The sequence below is a fragment of the Stegodyphus dumicola genome, chromosome 9 (genome assembly GCF_044657685.1).
Source record: "Stegodyphus dumicola isolate Sdum_Otavi_A_Nest chromosome 9, ASM4465768v1".
In the NCBI taxonomy this organism is placed as follows: Eukaryota; Metazoa; Arthropoda; class Arachnida; order Araneae; family Eresidae; genus Stegodyphus; species Stegodyphus dumicola.
Genome location: NC_140776.1, coordinates 76847956 through 76870766, shown reverse-complemented (window position 1 = coordinate 76870766; position 22811 = coordinate 76847956). Strand labels below are relative to the sequence as shown.

At 31.2% G+C, this 22811-nt stretch overlaps 1 protein-coding gene across 7 annotated transcripts in view; it reads left to right on the top strand.

The window, feature by feature from the left end:
• The window catches only part of LOC118193931 (rho GTPase-activating protein 45-like), a 341239-nt gene that overhangs the window by 145902 nt on the left and 172526 nt on the right, over positions 1 to 22811 (top strand). The window contains exon 1 of one of the 7 annotated variants that reach the window (XM_085823639.1): positions 17625 to 17769. The exons of the other annotated variants lie outside the window; for them this stretch is intronic. Coding sequence (XP_085679765.1) covers positions 17698 to 17769 — 72 coding nt within the window. The 5' untranslated portion in view covers positions 17625 to 17697. Of the gene's footprint in view, positions 1 to 17624; positions 17770 to 22811 lie in introns of those variants that run through there. 7 annotated transcript variants of the gene reach the window in all.

Below are 22811 nucleotides of genomic sequence, written 5' to 3'. Positions count from 1 at the left end.
CATAATTTATTTTGATGCGATTTTATTCTTCGGTTAGTGAATAAAAAACAGTATTCTTATATTCTTTGTAGCCAAATTGAATTCAAATAAGGATTTTTATATTTTGATGTACATACGTAACATAGCTTTGCTTAAGACCATGACTGTCAAAGGACTGCTGTCGAAACAATTCATGCATATATATATATAGAAAGAGAAAAAGAGATTTTCAGACAATAAATACCACTCACAATTTGTTATCTGTTAATCAAATATTGCTGACCCGATCTGATGACATTAAGAAATCTTACCAAATACCTATCTCTATTCATTATGTGTTTAAAGCAAACATAAAAAAGAGGACATAATCGGGTCTTAAAATAGGATAAGAAGATTAGTCAAATAAGCTCAGTGGTTCACGCCCTTTCACTAGAATACTACCGTCCCAGATTTAAAACCTTGTGAAGTAACTAAACGAAAAAAGACTGACGTGATTCTAGCCCGGTTTTCTCTGTCTCCACGTTATAGCTGGAAATTAAATGGCTGTTGGGTGTCGCCTGTTTTGAAAGAGAGAGAAAAGAAAATAAATGAAGCATCTCATGAATTGTGTTTAAATAATATCTTATTATGCTATAGGCAATTTGTATATGGCAGAGAAATTCTGAGACTGCGGTTGTCATCCTTTAAAATTTCTCGTAATTTCACTGTCATGCATTTCCCTTAGCCCCAAGAAATCAGAGTTTTTAAAGAAAGTAGGATAAATGCTTTCCTAAAATTTAAGAATTTTTTTAAAATTTTAATGTTGAGTTTAATCAATTGATTTCAAACGGATAAACTGTCAAAATTTAATGACATCGAAGAACACTGTTGATTGTTAAAGACACTGTCGATCGTAATCAAATAACATTGTTTTTCATTAAAAGCATTGGTCACTGGTGACCTGAGAGCTTTAATTATAAGGTTTAAAGTTATGGCGAAAACCTTGAGAAGATTTTACATAACCTTTCCTGTTCAATCTTGAACTTAAACAGAAGCCACAACTCGTGCTTACCATCGAAACACCGCCGCTTGCGGATATTTAAAATAACGTAAGTTGAAGATTCAAATTAAGGTAACCTGGTCGGAGACTATACAAAGTGGCCTACTCAAGCTGCTTCAATTTTTAATGGTACGTTTTTAACGTCGGCTGGCAAAATGGCTAAAGCCGGGATAATCACTGACGGAGCTGGGCGATAGAGCATAAACTGCAGGAGAAGCTGCCAAAACCTGTCAGTCTAAAACATTCAGACAGTCTACTGAAATACTCAGCCAACTGATTGCCATCTTCGTAAAGGAAACGGAAAAGGAGAAGTTATTGTAAAGACTTTAATAATAGTTAATTAACATAAAACACCTTACATAATCACCTAGTGTAAGGGAGTATTCTTGCCAAAGCAGTGAATGAGGTAGCATATCGTGACGTAACGTATTGAAATTTTTGGGAAGACTTTGCTTTTTTCAAGAGAAAAAAGAACGATTGTTCTTCCTGAAAGCATATTTTAAAACACATAAAATGCAAAGTTCATGAATCTTATGTTTTGGAATAAGAAATATATTCTACTAGAAATCGCGTAAAACTTAAAACGAATGTAAATATAAAATGTTTAAAGACTCTCGTAAATATGAAGTATATAAGAGTTATTAAAAATAACTTACAGAAAGTAAATAAAGACAAGGAACTGCTAGAAAAATTTTAAAAAAATTATTAAAAAAAAATCAAGAGGAAAAAATCCGAAATGTTTCAGATTTTAAATTACGTCCAAAGGGGCGTTTTTTAACATTTTGTGTGCTACATTTATTTATTAAATATCACGTTCTTCGCACTTAAACCATAAAATTCAGTTCAACAGCAATATCGCAAAATAATTTTAAAATGAGCACATCTTTAGAATTTCCGATACAGAGACTCGCGCGCTAAAGATAAAAATGTTTTTCCTGTACAACGTTGCCATTGCTCGCTTTGAAATCCTTGAGTTTGTTGATCTAAAATTCGTTTACAAAATACGAAATCGATAATAAAACAAAATAGGAAATTTTACAAAATAGGAAATCGATAATAAAATGAATTCCAAATTTCAAATTTGGTCTTCTGCATGCCCATATTCGTAGGAGGATTACGTCATTCAAAATTCGATGGCTCTATGTACCGTTGTTTTATCACAATGCAAGAAATATACATACATTTATGCAGATTTTTCATTATTTAATTTCTTTAAATATAATACAGGGCGATAATGCTTCGTTTCAAATGTTTTAAAAGTGATTCGCCGTTTGTAGCGAATCGACGCAAAATCGCAAAACGAAAACAATAGTCCTTCAGGGACAAAGCCCCTTTGGACTAATAATAACCTGAGGCAGTTGCTTTATTTGCTTATTCGTTCATTACCAATTTTGCAGAAAACATGCAATATTTCCTTAAATATATCCCATTTTGTACGGGGCATTATCCTTTATAATTTATTAGAAAAAGTGAAATATTGAAAAATATATGTTCCCTTTTAAGTCGAAGAAGAATGTATAAAGTATAGTTCTTTTACTTTTAAAAGAAAGCTCATATTTTTTCTCTTTATTTACCGGTATTTAATTTTTTTCAGCGTTTTCCTTCTCTTTTTTTTTTCGAAGTTGCTTGAAGAGAGAGTAAATAAATAACTTTTTAACGGGTTTTTAATTCTGTGGAAAGAATGATGTTCCTTTTTTTAAAGTAACATGCATTTTCTTCTGTGCATTAACTTCTGCGAGAGAAAAAATACTGTGAACTGTATATATCCTACTAAACAGGGAAAGTTATGAGGCTCTGTTATGCTTCTAACAGAGGTATTATGATTCATTAGTCTGTGGCATGTGTCCTTATGTATAGATAGAATGGAAGAACTTGGAACTAGAAGCTTCATTATAATCCTTATCTTAAAGTTTGAATGTTAAATTTATTTAATAATAACTCTTAGGTTGACATTTAAGAATCAATCTTTTATCAGTCAAATTCACTTACCATATTTTTTTTTTACATTTTATTACCACAGCGAAGAAAGGATTATTTATTATTAATAAAAAAATATAATTATTACCAGGGGAAAATGCCATGTAATGTTTTGGTGAATAAGCGATTTGAATTTACTAAATTAGTAGAAAACTTAATTCCTTTTCATGAAAATTTTTTGTTATGACATAGAGTATGTCCTCATTTATTCAAGTTAGAAAGATTATTAACAATTAAAATTGTCATTTTAAATAACAGAGATTTTCGGATAGCTCATGGTGAGATGTATTTACATGAAAGTCGGAAATGCTTAACTTTTATATACACCATTTTCGACAATAATCTCATTCTTCTATATGTTTAGAATTTTTCTGTTATTTTTTATTTCCGTTTAAGCCACATATAAACATATTTAATTAAGAAAGCAAAAAAGTTGAATTATTATTTTTATCACAATAAACAATTTTAACTATTACGGGAAATGAAAATTTATATTAACGTAGAAATTAATAGCAACGTATTTTAAACGCATAAATATTTGCAAAATTATATAACTTATTAAAAATGTGAAATTAGAAAAAAAATATTGTATGCCATTTAAAAACAAAGTTTCCATTTAAAAAAAAATTATTCTGGAAAATAGTACCAGTAACAGTAAGTTTATATTAAGCTTTTTCGGTTGATCTTTACATTATGGTAACTTGGCGTTTTTTGGGCGAAAATTTGCTGACCAACTCTCCTACAGCAACCCTCTATTTTTTTTTTCCCGCCGCCATTTTGTCTTCACGAAGTAAAGACATGTTTCTTTTCTTTTTATCTACTGAACACTTCTTCCAACAAGCTACTAGCCGAATTACACTTATGCTAGAAATTTTATCTAACAAAACTGCTTAATCATGACAAATATTCACTGCAAAATTGGGAAAAAGTGCACAATACCATACTCCTTACGCGTTTTTCAAAATAACACATACACATAAACCATGTACACGCCGACTTATTTTTACTTAAAAAAACATCCCAGAATTACACAAAAATGGCATTGCTCACATTCTTCACTATATCCACGTACACTGCTTTTTTCTCATAAATTAGAAAAATTTCACGAAAATACATGACAATTTTCTGAATCTTTAAACCCGGTAAAAAGAACATATATAAAATTACCTACCTGATCGCGAAAAAGTTTATACCCTTTCCAAATATGAACATTTCCACATATAAAATAAATAAAATATCCAAAAACTTTTACCTCTAAATCATCTATTATATTATACACGTCACCTACGAATTCATACCGCAAGCATTACAAATACTTAGTGTCAAATATTTAAATTATTTCCATGCACGTTTACTTCAACTTAAACGTATACCAAATTCCTACAAACATAAAATTCACAAAATAACTATAATTTAATTAAAATATCACTAAACCATGCACACGTCGACTTATTTTTACTTAAAAAAACATCCCAGAATTGCACAAAAATGGCATTGCGCACACGTTTCACTATATCCATGTACACTGCTTTTTTCTCATAAATTAGAAAAATTTCACGAAAATGCATAACAATTTTCTGAATCTTTAAACCCGGTAAAAAGAGCATATATGAAATTACCTGATCGCGAAAAAGTACATACCCTTTCCAAATATGAACATTTCCCCGTATAAAATAAATAAAATATCCAAAAACTTTTACCTCTACATTATCTAGTATATTACAAACGTCACTAACTAATTCATACCTTTACTTCATTACAAATGGTTACAAATACTTAGTGTCAAATATTTAAATTATTTCCATGCACGTTTACGCAAATTACTTTACTTCCACCTTACATTTAGAACAATGCATAAAAATAATATCCTCAAATAATTAAAAATACTAACTTACCTATTCTTCTTCAGAATCTTGATTACGTGTCCGATAAACTTTTCTTATTTCCGTTTCAGGATCTTTAAAATCATACTTATAGTTCACACCAAGGTACCAGGTAAAATAAATAACTTAATAAAACATCTTTACTTCTATCTCGCACAACCTTAAAGAAACACTTATTACCCCTTTCAATCCCACTAAATACGCATTTCGAATTCACTTTAGTTAGAGCCATGGGATCCTAAAGTTAACGAACACTGTTTCACACAACACAGAATAAAGGCAAATACAAAATTTCCAGATTTTTTCCCGATTTCCCCCCTTTTCCGATTAAAGAACCGTAATTCGTCCATTAATATCACATGACATATCACATGATCTCTCATTTCCCTCACACAAAATAATGCGTAATCGGAACTGAGTACTGCTCACATTATTACCAAAGTCCCAGGTAGTAACCTTTATCGCCTCCAAAATGTCGCCAAACTACCAGTTACCATATTGTAAAGATCAGCCGCTTTTTCATAGAATGGAAAAATGCACTTAAGCATGCATCGAAATCTTATAATTTTATTGAAATCTTTGGTGCTTCCATTTTTGGTATATATTTACTTTCAGATTAAGCCTTTTAGTGCAAAGCAAATTTTCACAAGTAAATAACTGTAGACACTTGAAAGTCATCTGAAAAAAGTTTTCGCAAATGTAATGTATATAGATCAGTTGTTTATATCGTAATACATATTTACCTCTATTATAGATTATAAAAGAAGTTAACTTAGGACAGATTAAAGGCATCTAAAGTTTGATCTTTCTGATTCAATATTTTTTCTTTCATTGTTTTGATTCAAGGAAGTTCAGTTAATGTTGGATTTAATAACATGTTATTCTTGAGAGTACGTGTACGAGTAAGTTGGGTCTCCCAGACGATATAGTGGTTAGGGGAGCCAACTGGGGTATCGAAGTGGCCGGTTCGAATCCGGGAGAAGTGTCTGTATCTAAATTTTGTTTATATATATAAAATTTTTAGTGTCTATATGTAAATTTTGTGGCTCAAGAATAACATGCTTTTATATATATTTCCTAGTGGAAGTACCCGATGCCAGTTAAGTTAGATTCAAAGTAATGTATTATTTTACTCATGGGATCATTTGAAAATTCGTATAATAGCATATTACACGTCATAAGGCATATGATGCGTCATTGTAATGCATAAAAAATACCAAAGAAACAAAGTAATATTCAATACATGTACCACCACCGACAACATAATAATAGAATCAAATGGTACATATACCCATATGACATATGGAATTGCCATTTGGGTCAGCAAAAATAAAAACAAATATAGCATTATTTTGAGCAAAATGAATTATTTTGTGCGATATGGAAACCGCATAAAAATTTCGATAGAAAAATAAAGTAATTTTCTCTCATTATATCAGCAACAATGGCACGCAGCCATTATTGCTGATATATCACTGTTGCTATTGTTGCTGATATCAGCAACTGTTGCCACTCGGAAAATGAGAGCGAAAATTAGCGTTTTAAGCGTTTTTTAAATGTCTCTGATTTTAGCTTCTTTTTTGGAAAAAAAAGGGGACGTCGACCTTTTCCAGAACCCAGGAAAGAATTGTAGAAAGTTTGGTGACGATAGCTATAGTAGCGACTGAGTTATTAGCGGACAAACAAACACACATACTTTTTTCTTTATATATATATATATATATAGATAATAATAATTAAACGCCTGTAGCTGTTAGTTAGTTCAAATTAAGTATTCTTCAATAAGTGTTGAAAGTCAAGGAGTTGCATAATTCATAAATGTGAAATGAAAGGCAAATAAGTTTGAGAAAACTTTGGGAAATCTTCAGCTTTTCCCAGGGTTACAAAACTGTTTCGGCTTAGTTTTGAAACAAATACTACAGTATTAGTTCCTGGTATTATCTTTAGAAAAACTACCTTTCTCTGTTTATACTGAGTTACTAAATTCTAAATGTTCTGTTACTCATTGATTACCTTCTGGCTCATCTATTTCTGTGCTTCAAGTGTTTTTCCTTTCTGCGAGTTCGATTTATCGTTAGACAGATCACGCAGGAAGAGATAGGTATGCGGTTTATTACCAGTACATCATTATGCATGCTCAGGTATGAGGGATCCGATTACCTGTGATTATTAGACCGCATCCTGAACAAAGCCTCTGAGAGTGACTGATATGTGGTTAGTGCTTCTGATGAGTTATCAGCTCCTCCACTAATATATGGACTAATACTCATTGAACAACGATTTGGTGCGCTGTGAGTAGCTCCGTGGTCAGACTATTGTAGAATTTAAATATAATGAATCTGTGAGAGAATACGTTTTCGTCAAATTGCGCTTTCTGGAGATAATGGAAAATATTTTCGGACTTCTTATATTTTGTTTTGTAAATAATAATAAATAAATAACTCTTTAAATAAACTCTTTAATTACGAGCAATGTTAATGAAAATGTGTCTGAATTTTAATACCGAATAATAACTTCTTTTACGAGATAAAAATATATCTTATTTCGCTTGTTTTCGAATTAGACCAACCATGATTATATTTTGAACTGGTTCCATCGAAGATTTGTTTTTCAGTTTTCATTATTTATTAGTTTGTTGTCAATCTCGATGTTGTTTTTAAACCATAGAAATTGTTAATATTAAATCCTGGAAATACAAAAAATCATATTTATAGGTATTTAGATGAATGTGGCATGTGATAAAGGTAGTACATGAAGCTAATTATTTATCCCCTCTAAAATTCATAGCTTTACAAAATTCATGTAAAGTGAAAATTGAATCTGATGTTCAAAATTTATTTTTTGTTCGTTATTAGAGACGGGAAATTTCAAATTCGGTTTTAGAGATATAAAATATTAGAATACTGTAGTGGCATATTTGGCATATTTTTTTTCCAGATAACTTTCATAGAGTTAGCAGCCATCTTACTTTCAGAATGTGACTAACGAACGGTCATATCTCGACTTATGCAAACTTGGTGCGTTGTTTTTTTCTGATTTATTTTACACATTTATGCTTGAAATTAATTTTCATTTGAAACTGTCGAATCATTCAGAAACAAAACGTTATTCTGCGTACATATTAGAACTGGTTTTAAAGAAGTAATATGCCTCAAAGCATAATAATTTATTCTAACTGCTTTAAAACTTCACACCTCTCTTTAAAAACTAGAGTTAATTTATAGCAGAGTTTCCAGACAATGCAGTTTTTCTACGTTTACGCATACATCAGCGCACTCACTGTTTTCTTGGTTCAGAACAGAAGTGGTACAGAAAAGCAAATAACAGATTTTGATGTTTCTATTCCTTCTTTTATTCCCTGATTTATAATTATAAATTGTGTTATAGAGGAGTTTGTTAAATTTTATGAAGTCATCAGCATCGAAATGACTCCATTTACTCCATTTTATTCAGCACATTTATTTATATTAGTTTTGTTTTGTACTGATATGTACAAAACCTACGTTCTTTGTTACATAATTTTCTTCTGCTTAATTAAAATAGGACAGAAAGCAAAATTAAGACTCTGACTTAACCGAATCCGTCCTACGGTCTTTTTATTGGTTCCATTTATCACATCATCTGAGGGTATTTTTGTATTTGTATTATATTTATGTCTACCATACAACATTATAGTTTAGGTATAAAACATCGGTGATTTTAATTCCATAATGTTAGGAAAATATGAAATTATATGAAATAAACGAACGAAATTAGATAATAAAGGATCTAGTTTGTTTAATCTCACTTACTACAAACGCTGGATGGGTCCTGTTTAAGCCACACATGTTTTAATGGTTCAGATTGCCATCTAAGGCTGATGTACAGTCTGACTTCTTTCGTATTTAAAAAAATGATTTCACAATAAAGCAAATCATATTTACAAAAATTTTTTTCTTAGGAGTAATTTGGTAATTTGTTATAACAAATCGCTAGAATCTGCGTGCCAAAAGAGAAAAGATCGATTTAGAAGACATTTAAAATGAGCTCTGTTTCATATTTATATTATCACAGGAAGAACTACGAATGCAATTAAGCAAATCTATCTATTCCGCAATCGTAAATCGAACTGGAACCAAAATATTAATTTTCTGTTGTATATACTCATTCTATTCAAACTTAGCAGTAAGAACATCCGAGAGATACTCATCCGTATTTAACTATAAACTTTGATCTTCTTTTCCACATTCATCACACTTTGCAGAAAAGAAATAAACAATTATCTCAGCCATACTTAGAAGACAGGAAATTCCAATAGATGTTACATTATGAAATTAAAAATGTTTTTTAATGCTAGCTTAAATAGCTGGACAGAATGAAAATGGAGGTGAATGTAGCATTGTATTATTTTCTCACGGTATTTATGACTAATATTATCGTGAATATATTATGTGGAAATTTTATACTAAATATTCAGTGCGAAAAGACATCTTCAATTGCGAAGCTTTGCTTGAGTACTATTTACTTTTTAAAAACGGCTTGAATAATGGCTCATAAAAAATTGCGTTTCCTCCCGTAGCTTTTTCGAGGCCACAATAGTATTTTTTCCTTACCAGCGAACTGCAGATTCGCTGTTTGGCTCTGGAATTGGACTATGTCCTCATTCGTAGGGAGTTGTTCATTCATGAAACGATGACGGTCAGTTTTTAATGGGATGGAAAGAGTACATTAGCCTCAGGAACTCAGACATGTGTATGCCATTCTTTACCCAGCTTGCTCTCGTGTTTCCCATTATCATCCATCATTCGCATTTCTGTGCTGAGAGTTTTTTTAGAGTCTATACGGACGACTTTCTTAACTCATCTCTAGATCCACTTTAGCAGTGATTGTCTTAAACACTTCCCGAAATTATTGTTCGACGGAAATAGCTTTATATTGAACTGTATGAGTATTTTGCTGACAGCATGCATTCTTGGCCGTGTTTTGAACCCCGTGCAATATATATTTGTTTTTACTGGCTTGTTAAATTGTAAAATTTTATATTTGAAATGTTCTGTTGATAAATATTAGATTTCTAGACAAACACCGAATTTTTAAAACAATACTGTGATAGAAGAAAATGTTCCGCTGAGACTAGTGTAATTTTTCCATGTGTAGGGATTTGTATTTATTTTAACTAACATTTTAAATTTTAAGTTCAGACTTTTCAAAAACCTTAATTTCCCTAATTGTCAGTGCTAGAATAGTTAAATGCTGTAGCGCGCGTGAACGCATGCAAATTTTATATATTGAAGGAAGTAGTTAAAAGCTGAGTTTCGATAGGAGGAAAGAAGAGTTAGGCTCTAGCTGCCGTCTACGTTTGCTTATTGCTGGTTCTAGTGGCTTAATTGCATTGCCTTACTGCCACTAGCTTAGTCTAGCACTTGTTAAACATTTCAACTTTTCATTTTTAATTATTCGACTTTCAGTTACCGCCCAAGTAGAGGCGAAGTTTGTTAATGTTTGAGTTGACGCATTGTAAATTTTAAACAGTTGATCAAGGGGTTTGAAACCTTCTTCTGTGTAGCTTCTTGCTACTCCTGTATCCAGACAGAAGTTAACCTACCTGGACTCTGCACGTATATAGTAAGTAACGTATATACAAATCTGTTGCGGACACAGTGACCACAAAAGCCATATGCAGTCCTCTTTATTTTTGTTATCGTTGGTCATAAACCTATACTTCCAATTACAAAAAAATGCTTTGAATGATTATAAATATTGAAATTTCGGTGTTTTAAATTTAAAAAGTCAATTTTATTTAAAAATTTATGAAATTTTAAATTAGTATTTAAATTAAAATGTAATATGTAAATGATTAGCATATCCAATTAGCAGCTGGAGAATTTGTGTTTCAAATCGGGACACTGTTGTTATATTTCATTTTCCACTCCGAAAAGCCTACTATTTTTTTGCAACATAAAACACCAGTTTAACCAATTTTATCTTACTCTCTGTTTTATTCTTCTAAAAACCATATATAGTAATATTTGCCGTAGGCAAAACATTCGTAGGATTTGCATATTGTGTTCAACACTGATTGCAGAGTGTAGCTATGCAATTTCAAAATTTAGGTTTTCGATGGTATTATGTGTTCTAAATCATGGATCGAAAAATGCAGTTATTTTTTGTACTTTAATTTCATTTTCCGCTTTAATTCCATAGTTATCTCCCATTTAAAGTAATTTAGACTATAGTATTTCCGTTTGATGTGAAATTTGAACACACAAGGTTTTAAAATATCTTCTTTATATCTAATTTACTAACTGTATGAAACACTAATTGAATGTCACAGTCCAAAGTTTTAATATGAAAACTTGTCACAGAATAATAATCATGAAGATTAATAGCATTATTTTTATTTTATGCAGTCTCCTTATGGGTAATGCTACATAATCGTTTACTTTATTTTTTTAGCTTTATTAGTTTTTGTTTCCTGGTACGTTTAAAAAGCTGCTAATAAATCTTATGAAAAGATTGTACGCAAAAGCAATATAACTTTATCAATGAAACTTAAGTGCTCTTGTTGATGATTTTTGGAAGCAAGCTTATCTCCTTTTTTTTTTTTTTTTTTTTTTCTCTCACAAATGCTTAAAAGCAGTCTTACCACAGCAGTCATTTCTTAAAATTACTCTCTTCCTTACACATATTGCAATACTTTTGCCGCCTAAAAAGCAAAAGGTAAAAAACAAGCAGAACAGAACGTGAAATGATAAAGACGAGTAAACAAGAAACTCGGTGACGAAATAATAGACTAGCAGTATCATTATGCTGCAAATAAATAGAGCGAGTGAAATCATTTAGTTTGCAAGGATTAGAAAGTTCATTTTCGTAGCAATTTCATGCTAGCAACAATATTTGTACTCAAGAAATCTCCCTGTCATTTTTCTACTCTCGTTTTTCTTTTCAGACGCTAAAATAGGTACTCAGTTGCTTTTATTTAAAGAGAGTTACTTTTATTATGATGCTTTTGTGCTCAAACATTGAAGAATATTGTTTCATTTGTAATCTACCTCCTGATAAAATCACGCATAGCGTTTAATATCTTATGGCTGTCTCACGTGAATCATAAATTCTAGCGTGACTTCATGTGAGACAATTAGTTGTCGTATGCTATTCCCTACTTCAAATAATCAAAGTAGCTACATTGATATGTCTGTTATTATTAAAATGTTAGTACACGGAGAAACTGGCATTGCCAAATAGTTCAGGCAATGTATGCCAGGTGAAAAATGTTCACTTAATATTATCCATTTTGAACATTGTCATGACTTCGTCAGAAACAATAAAAATTTTTCTCAGCAATTTATCTTTCCGAACTGATGAGGAAGCTTATTTCTCATGCACCAAAACGATAGTCTCTTTCACCATAAAAAGAGCTCGAAATTTATTCCAGTTCTGCATGTTTTATTTCGAAAAAGAAAGAGAAAAGAAGATTTATATTTTATCAAAGAATTAACTGAAGAGTTAAAGAGACAATGAAAAGACAAAAACTATTCCATGCAGGAAGGGACATGGTTACGTTCATTTAACTGTACTTTTCATTAAGAGTTTATTATATGTTTTTAAGACTCTCTCTTCCTCTTTTTTTTAATGGTGCTGCGATAGATATTTACATTAGAAAGAAATTAAATTTCGTATTTAAATAATTCTAATTAGGCCAAGCACTAATTTTATAGTTTTGGGGTATAAATTCACTCTTAACAAGCTATATAAAAAATTAATCTGTACGATTTGATGCACATCAGAAATCTGAACTGAAATACCATTCGCTGTTGGAACTGGTGTCATTAAGTTCTTGAGGTTGATTTAATGTTGTAATCACTAAACCATAGCGTATGTACAATTTAATGACATCTCTGTTACATTGAGTGCAATAAGAGTATTCGCGTATGACTAACACGTGAATATGTGCTAAGATTTACAATAATGGAAGGAAAATTGAGCTAAATTAAGCTGAATTTCAGTTGGACCTTTAGAAAGATACTAAGCAGTAAGTTGGATGCAGATTAACTTAAAGAGTTGCTTTAGATTTGTAGCAGGAGAGAAAGGGCATTATAAAATATAATCTTTTGATTTTCTTTATATAATGTGGTTGCAGTTACAGGACTTTATATAATAGTTACAGTTACTTTATATAATAGCAGTTACAGGAATGCGCATCTAAGACAGGAGTCACTACAAAAGTATAATCACGCACTGTTCCTTTTAACTGTGGCAAAGTTTCAAAATAAAAAAAAGTGGTTAAAATTACGAGATAATTTAAGTAAAAAAAAAAAAAAAAAAAATTAGAATTTAAATTGCAATGATGAGATTTTTATTTTTTCAAATTACGGATAAGTAATAATGCTTTTAATTTTAACACTCTATTTAAATTTTTTATGAGATAATATTTTACTGAATTTTATTATATGATTGAGTAATTTATCAAACGTCTATCATTTTAATAATTATCAGCATTTTAAGAGGAGATAGAACGGAAGAGGGTATACGTTATATACATATATAGCTACTTTTTCAATGCTTAAAATTTTAACTTTTGATTTTGGTATTTTTGCGATTAAAGATTTTTCTTAACAGTTTTTTATTTTTATGTTTTTAAAACAAAAGAAGTCTAGAAAATACTAGTTTAAAATTCTAATTAAAACGCTGGCTAAAAAGGTTTCCCTTCATGGTTTTAAACTGACTTTCTGTTCCTTGGAGATGGTATATGGAAAGTTTTCTTATTATAAATTACTATGAATTATTGGTTTATATATACATATACATATTCATATCTTTAGTCATGAATTGGCAAAAGAGCTATGTAGTATAATCATTAAATGCAAATTCACTTTAATGGATTTTCGGAAATCTTATAACGATCGCAATTTTCCCTTTTTACTTAAATTGAACGTCAAGTGTTTGTTGAGAAGTAAAAAAAAAATTACATCTATAGAGATTAATTAAATCAGCATTCTTCACAGCTATTCTCCAAGGAACTGCTCATTTATCACTCTACTGTCACTGCATGTGCCATCAAGTCACCAAGCGAAGTCAATATAAGCATTTACTGGATACACGATCCATACCAGGATCTTCAGAAACAAATCAGTGAAAATGTACTTCCTTTAGAAAAAGACACGCGCTGATGCTCAACATTCTCTGCTTTGATTTTGTCAGATGCTTTTGAATTCAACACGCAATCCATTCTTTAGAAAAGTTTTTCTTTTGTATTTGCCATTATGCACAGTCCAAACTTAATGCGTATGGACAATTGGCAGATAGTATTACCATCATTCTACCACCCGAATGCATTTCACAAAACACAAGTTCTAATCAGAAGACGAGATAACACTGCCTTCTATTGTTATGATCGTTAAACGCTTCACTTCACAAAGAAGAGTTACTTAATAGGCCGCTGATACACTTGAGTCGTCGTCAGGTGCGTGGAGGAAGCTGTCTAACGAAGGATACATGGTAGTAATAAAACAAATCAGATGAATTATAGTTTCGCCCAGTGTAATGGCTGACATACAGCCCGAAGGCCGTTCTGTCTCCGATTGTCAAACCATGACCGATTATATTCTTGCTGAAGGGAAGTGAATACATCAGATATCAGACGTTGAAACTACGCATATGAAACATCATGCACGAATTTCCATTATACGGCACGTTTTTAATATTAACAAAAATAAAATTATTTGCATATTAAAATTTACATCGATAACAAAAGGGTTTAGAAACGAAGTTGCAATTCAGAGAACTGCTATACAGTATAACTTGATAATGGCGCTATGTTATCCAATTAGAGGTGTTACAAGTTTCTGCTTGCTTATAATGAACGGAAATACAGAGGTACTTATAAATTACTAGTACAAACACCCTTTTTTATATGTTATGTCTAAATGCTAGCTGCTTAAGTCACTCACAAAAGAGTTTAAAACCCCTAATTCAGATGAAGATTCATGCGATGGAAAACTATTGATTCTAATATATATACAACTAATTACTACATTTAATTGCGTTGAAAGCTGCAGCAGAAGCTATCAAACTTTTCTTGCTCCACAACAAGGGCAGCTAGCTGCATGACGATTCGTGGAATATAGATCCTTCTTTGTCGCACCTCTTGAAAACTTCAAAATCTCGAACCTCTTTGCAATGCCGACACCAAGATTTAACAGCGTCTGATTTATAATATTGTACTATTTTATTACGAATAAATCTCATTATTCAACCTTTATTCAATCAAATCTTTTAATGTTCAGATGAAATTATCATCAGAACTATGCTCGTGATTTTTTTATTCAGTGTTACTCATAAAGTTAGAGTTTGATATTTATCGGCAGTAAAAGATCTATTACCTTAAGTTTCTTTAGAACACTTTCACTAATTCGTTTTTAATACGTTCTGAGAAATTGATTTAAAGTTTTTACACTAGTCTGAAATCTAAAAGCAAACTATAAGCTAGCTTAAAAAAAATGCCCCAACAGAAACAGAAGATATTCGTATTATCCCCAACAGAAACAGAAGATATTCATATCGTAAAAGAAAGGGAAAACTCTTCAACTTTCCGAGACTTTATCTTTAGCATTACTTCAAGTTATCCATTTACTAAGTTACAAGTTTGCTTGACAGTGTACAAGAAGAATCCATTTGAATGAATCCAATGAATCTCCAAAAATAAGAATTTTTGGAGATTCATGTTGCCTCAACTATGCAGTATATATTACGGCAAAATTCTGATCACGGGTTTTGCTAACGTGACGAATCTGGTAATTCTTTTACGGCCTCAGCTTTTAATGCAATGAACACTATTTTTAGAATAGTATAAATTTTTTCTTGTGGGAAATTTGATTGAAAACCTTAACACAATAATATGAATCAGTCTTTTGCTTCAATGATGATTTTAATAGTACTAATTTTTTATTTCATCAACAATAACATGATAAATTAATATCGCTGTTGATACATAAAGTTATTAATATTACTTCTTGTATATTTTAGCCGCTTAATTTTTTTCTATTACTTTCTAAAAACGAGTAATGCACTTTGCTGTAATTTAAACCGCTATTAAATCCAGTTTGAAAACCATTAGTCAAAATTGATGATATTTTGAAACTGTTATGTTAAAGAATTTAATTTTCTTGTTTTATTTAATACTGTTCCGTCTTTTTGGTAGATAGGTGGCGCTCTTGATGCGCGCCGATGAAAAATATATCACTTGACGCTTGAACATGAAGAATGACGCATGTCGTATTTATTTGATGCTTGATTATGTTTCATGGCCGCTATAGGCGGAAGTAATATAAGTTTATCGTTAATAAATGTTATTTCTATGTTCTGTGAACTCTTGAAATTTTGATTTGAAATTCTAATGCTCTCCCAACCTTGACTCCTGAAACGAAACGATCTTTGAATTTATGACTCATGAAGAGAGACACCATACAAATACGTTGTACGAAGCTTTAGAAAATAGTAATCCCGTGAGTATTTTTCGATCACGTGTTTTATTAAGTGATCCAGCTATAAATCTTGACATTTTTATTATAATTTTCTGAATTATGATGAAATTTTTTTCATTTGTAAATCATATTAAATTTAGGTAAAAAATAACACTATTTTCACTTAATTACGGTAAATAGGCCATATGATGTATCATAATTAACTTTAAAAAGCTCCCAATATAAGAGAAAATAAATTCGATTGCCAAATCCACTATTTTTAAATGAGAATTTTTAAACCCGTTAAAAAGTATAGATGCATGGCGACATAACATTAATTGCCTTGGCAAAGAAAACGGTTCAGACTTGGAAATACCACGAATTTTCCGCAGGGAATTTAACAGAGCGATTATCTCGTTTATCTTAAACTGAAATTAGGTTGCCAGCCCTCCAAACTTTTGTTTTTTTAAGCGTATCACGAACCAAAGTAGGTGCAAGGATCTGGTATGGAATAGCTAATTGCAAGGTAGCAACTCCTTCGAGAATTTAGTGGATACTTAAAGTAATAACCGCAGGTTGTGGGGTAATTTGTAATAATATTAACATAAAATGAGATCAAATTTTTGCGCTGATAGGAGAACTTATCTTCGAGGATAAATGCTAATAAATAGGAAATAAAATTTAAATTAGACAGAGAAAGTAAAAAAAAAAAAAATTGAAAATATTGGAATTTTATCAATTTTAGATGCGTAGCACTTTTAAGTTATATTTTACTGTTTGAAAAACAAAAATAATATTAGAATTAATATTATGTAATAAAAGGTGCAATCTGTCAAAAATATGTAGGAAAAAAATGGAGGAAACCCGCGTATTTTCATTTTTGTTGTTTTTAAAAATGACGCGTACCTCTTCAGATTGGCACAGATATCGTAGTTGAGACTTTTGCCCCGTCTTTGTACGCACGAAGTAAAATTTTGAGAATTTTTACAACAAATAAACCACTAAAAGAAGAATTTCAGGTATTTTGCTACTTCTGTTTTTACGGCATAGTTAATTATCATTGCCATATTGTTCTCTAGAGGAAAAGCCACGTTAACAGTCCTACCAGTACAGTTTTTTTTTTTTTTTTTTACGTAATTGTATTACAAGCTGCACACAAGTTCACCTTCGAAACCATTTCGTTTGGTTGACATAGAGTGAATAGCAGATGTCGCGAAATGAAAAGGTAGAGAAACTTGTCGAAACGAACAGTCTTGCGTCGTCATTCCTTCTAATGCGTCTTGTGCCGTCTGCTTCAATTCAACATGTCACGTCTCAGAAATTTTGAAATAACGTAGCAAAAGGTCTAATTGCTGCAAAATTTGGTTTCGCTTAACGGATGTCTAAATACGCGTCTTACGACCTGATGAACATGCAGTTGGAAATATTCGAAAATTATTTCTTGGGAAAGGTAAGATTGTATCTCCTTATAACCCTTTCTTGTTTTGTACTTAGTTAAGAAATAATGAAAAATTTTGAATTCGTTTATTTTTAAAATAAACATGTTTGCTATGGTTGTAAATAAGTATAATATATTCCATACACAGTTAATTCATTTAGTGTTAAGCATCATCTATTTTGGCAGCTAAAATGTAATTTATGTAAATTTAAATCATCTAATTATTTGAAGTTAATGGTTTACAAACGTTTGTACAAATGTTCAAGAAACGTTTTACAAACATTTGAAATCTAATTTAAATACACTGTAATTGTATTCCCAAAATAAATTTAAGTACCAAACAGACCGCAGCAAACTGTATGATGTTTTCTTGCAATTTTGTTTTCCTGACTAGTTTACCAGCTGATAACTGATTATCGGTCCTCATATGTTTTTCTATTAATTACTTAATTAAACTGATCTTTTATTGCTGAAAAACTTTTTGCTTGCAAAAATAAGCATCTTCCAGTCATTAGCAGTTAAGAAATTATGAAATTATTTCCTCCGTAAAGAGGAAAAGTGAATTATCTGAATAATCAGAAGAACGTTTGTTGTTTTGTGTAATTAGAAAAAGGTTTGTTTTATTTTCCATATTCTTCTGTGTAACTGCAGTAACCTGAAAAGTTTCGTTTCGTTATGAAAAAATACCAGAAAAAATTTTGAAACCCCAGTTTTTATGAATGCTTATATTTTAGCCTCGTAAAATCTTTTGTACTCTATGCGGTCTACGTATATACTTTTAATGCATAAAATCAATTCAAACTTGCTTTGCATATATAATCTGTGTGCTTAAATTTGGCTCATTAGCCTCTCAAAACCGTTGCAGTAGTTGCTGTTTCTGTTATTCAATATATTTTAAATATTTTTATTATCAAGTATTCTAAAATTATTTTCTTGATTTCTTCCTAAACTGCATAACAGCTCGCTAAAATCGTATGATAAAAACTACGTATGGTCTACGCAGATATAAAATCTTATCGTTATATACACGCAGATAATCGTATCTGTGTGAACTTTTCGGCCCCCCCAAAAAGGGCTTCGTGTTATTTTAGTTCAGAAATAAAATCCGCACCTATTAATAATTCATGCTTCACAGAAGTATTTGTCGTTTTATTAATTAAATTTTAGACAAAACGCTAATGCTAGTGTTAGTGAAAATATAATGCTTTTCATTTTACTATTGTTGTTTGGTCTATAGAAATTTTCGTATTTAGTTAATCACAAATAAAGCCATTGGACTATAAATGAAGGGACTGTAGTCTTCCCTGTTCCATTATAAAGGTTTTGAAAATTCTGTTAGTTGTCATATATTCCTTATGAAGCCTTCAATTCTAAATGCATAAGATCTGCATTCTTTAACCGTTTTATTGTAATAATTAAAGGACTAGAAATTATACAGAATATTACGATATTATTTCTCCTCGAGAGAACTTCTAAGATCAATTTTCGAATTTCAAAATAATTTAGCGTATAGGTCTGTTTTATTATTCTTTGCCGTGTAATGATGAATTGAATGTTATTGCTTAAGACAGTGCGTCACTATTGTAGATGAATAGTGGTTTGTGAAAGATCTCTGTATATTGTACTGTGTTTTGTAATAAAAATGATTAAGCAAATTTGCCACCTATCATCAACCGTCCAGTATTACATATAAGCGAGAACTCATGTTTTTGAATATTTTTTCTTTGATTTCACTCGCACAAAACGTTTCGAACCTTTCGGTGACTTAAGGAAACATAATGCAAAATCGAAGAATAAAGAAATCTTGTGCTTTTGGTGCATTCTTCAATATGATTTTCTGCGGTATATCTAAATCTTTAGTATGTATTGTATTTTATTATCGTTTGTTCTGTTTCATCTTTAGCTTGGACATATCTTTTTCGAAATATATGGCAAAAATGTTCAAATCATTTGTTCTGTTGGACGCTGATATTTAATCTTTAGTTTGCATCTTTCTTGAAATATACGACAAACTGTTCAAATCGTTCGTTAGGTCGCTACAATTTAATCTTTAACTTGTATCTTTTTCGAAATATATGGCGAACTGTTTAATGAGCTTGAGAAATGCGTAAACATTTTCCCGTATATTCTAAATGTTTTGGTAATGCGAAACCTTACTATGAATTTTGTTGTTGTTGTTGAGATAGCAAGCAGAAGGGACAGAGGACTTCAGTAAAAGGTCTGGCTATATAAATTCATATATAATTTTATATTTTTCTTGGAGAATGCTTGTCATTTATTGGTGCATCATTGATGTAACATTTCTCATCGTGTGAAATCAAATTACTGTATATCTTGAAAAACTTTCATAAAAATTATCATCAACTTATTTTTTGTACAATATTGAAAACTCGACTGCTATTAAAGTAACCATATGAATGCCACTGTTTCATAAATGTATGTAATATAATTTATATATCCTTAATTTTGAGTTCATTCCAGAAGATATTCAAAATGAAAAATGATTCGTCAAAAATATACAGCAATGTAAGTTACATACAGTATAAGAAATAATCAGTTAAATGAAAATGGTTAAGATGATTTTAGTAAATAATTAGTGTTATGTTATGGATGCGCGTATATGTTAATTTGATGGATCAAATTAACGTCACTGCAGAGCAGTGCGTTCTTAAGTCAATGAGCTCGAAGAAGATATCCATAAGTTGCATTAAACTTTAGATTCCCTAGCTACAGTCTAATCAAAAGATTTGGAGATACTTTGAAACAGAAAATTCATGCAAACATGAATAAAATTAAAGAATCTGCTACTTACACGTGGATATGAGACACCGTATGAGCCTTGCAGAATCTATGAATCGCTAATAAAAGCTGTTTCCGCAACATGTGAAGAACCAACACTGGCTAATGCTAGTGATTAATGCTTTTTATCCGCCACACAAAGATAATCAAGATTCAAAGTAGTTAAGGGGTCAAAATCGTAAAAAACAACCTTATATTTAGCGTAGGTATAATGAAACACTCAATCGATTTTGAGGGCAGCTAAAGGTCCCTCCTCATCAGGAGAAAGAAATACATAGAAAGAAGAAAATAGGAGAAGGAGTCACAGAAACACGTAGTGCTTATCAGCACTGCACGTGGTTATAACTAGATTTTTAATCAGAGTTGCACTGGCCGCCTACTTTTACTGAGCCAGGCTGTCTGATCAAGCATAAAGAAATATTAGCGAAGTTAAAAAAGGGGAGCGAGGGGCAAATGCACATTACGCTCAAAATCTGAACTTCAAATAATGGAAAGCAACCACTGAACGGATTTTTATACCCTCCGGTAGTACCAAGCGCGAGGAGGTAACGCCATCTATCGGCAAAAATAATTGAATTAAGATAGTAGAATTTTAAAGGCATTAGGAAGGACTGGATTGGACTTCAAATCATTAACTAAACTTTCTAAATCTTTGTGAATGTGAAAAGCCTCAAGAAAATCCAATTCGCCTATGGAAGAAGCCTTTTGGATGATTTTTGCAGACCCAAAATCAAAATTATGGTTAAAAGTCCAGCTATGATACGCTATTGAAGACTTGTTAATTTCGCCTTTTTTGACATAAGATTCATGTTCCTTGATACGAAACTTCAACGCTCTTTTTGTTTGGCCAATATATCTTAAACCACACTGACATGATATACTATAAATTCCCCAAGAATTCAAGACAGAAACGCAATCTTTTAGAATCGAAGGGTGAATTTTATTAATAGTCAAGTTTAGTTTTATTAATAGTTTTTATTAATAGTTTATTAATAGTTTATTAATAGATTTAGTTTTATTAATAGTTTTCAAGTCGGTTTCTCCCCTATTAATAAAATTCACCCTTCGATTCTAAAAGATTGCGTTTCTGTCTTGAATTCTTGGGGACTTTGTAGTATATCATGTCAGTGTGGTTTAAGATATATTGGCCAAACAAAAAGAGCGTTGAAGTTTCGTATCAAGGAACATGAATCTTATGTCAAAAAAGGCGAAATTAACAAGTCTTCAATAGCGTATCATAGCTGGACTTTTAACCATAATTTTGATTTTGGGTCTGCAAAAATCATCCAAAAGGCTTCTTCCATAGGCGAATTGGATTTTCTTGAGGCTTTTCACATTCACAAAGATTTAGAAAGTTTAGTTAATGATTTGAAGTCCAATCCAGTCCTTCCTAATGCCTTTAAAATTCTACTATCTTAATTCAATTATTTTTGCCGATAGATGGCGTTACCTCCTCGCGCTTGGTACTACCAGAGGGTATAAAAATCCGTTCAGTGGTTGCTTTCCATTATTTGAAGTTCAGATTTTGAGCGTAATGTGCATTTGCCCCTCGCTCCCCTTTTTTAACTTCGCTAATATTTCTTTATGCTTGATCCAGACAGCCTGGCTCAGTAAAAGTAGGCGGCCAGTGCAACTCTGATTAAAAATCTAGTTATAACCACGTGCAGTGCTGATAAGCACTACGTGTTTCTGTGACTCCTTCTCCTATTTTCTTCTTTCTATGTATTTCTTTCTCCTGATGAGGAGGGACCTTTAGCTGCCCTCGAAATCGATTGAGTGTTTCATTATACCTACGCTAAATATAAGGTTGTTTTTTACGATTTTGATTGTCACATTAGCGTGTTTCTCTTCTAGTCTAGTTATAAGGGGTGTTGGAACCCAAAACGTTTCAAAAACTGAGGATTTCGGATTTTTGCATTTTCAAATTCTGTACACTTATATCTTTCTAAAAATACCATTCTTTAATCTATATGGAAATTAGAACTGTAAAACAATCTAGTTTTAATTTGCCATTGAATGCTTTGATAAATGAAGATTTTCTCATAAAAACACGTTTTTCTCCAAACGTGATTTTTTTTCATACTCGATATACCTTTTCTCGGGAACTATTACCCACAGGTATCTAAAATTTTTAAGGATTATTAAAATAAAAATCTAAAATTTTTATGGTTTCCGAATATTTATTGAAGTGGGCTTTTTGTGATAAACTAAGAAAAAAAATTTTGTGTGAGAAAAGTGCTAAATTTTACTATGCT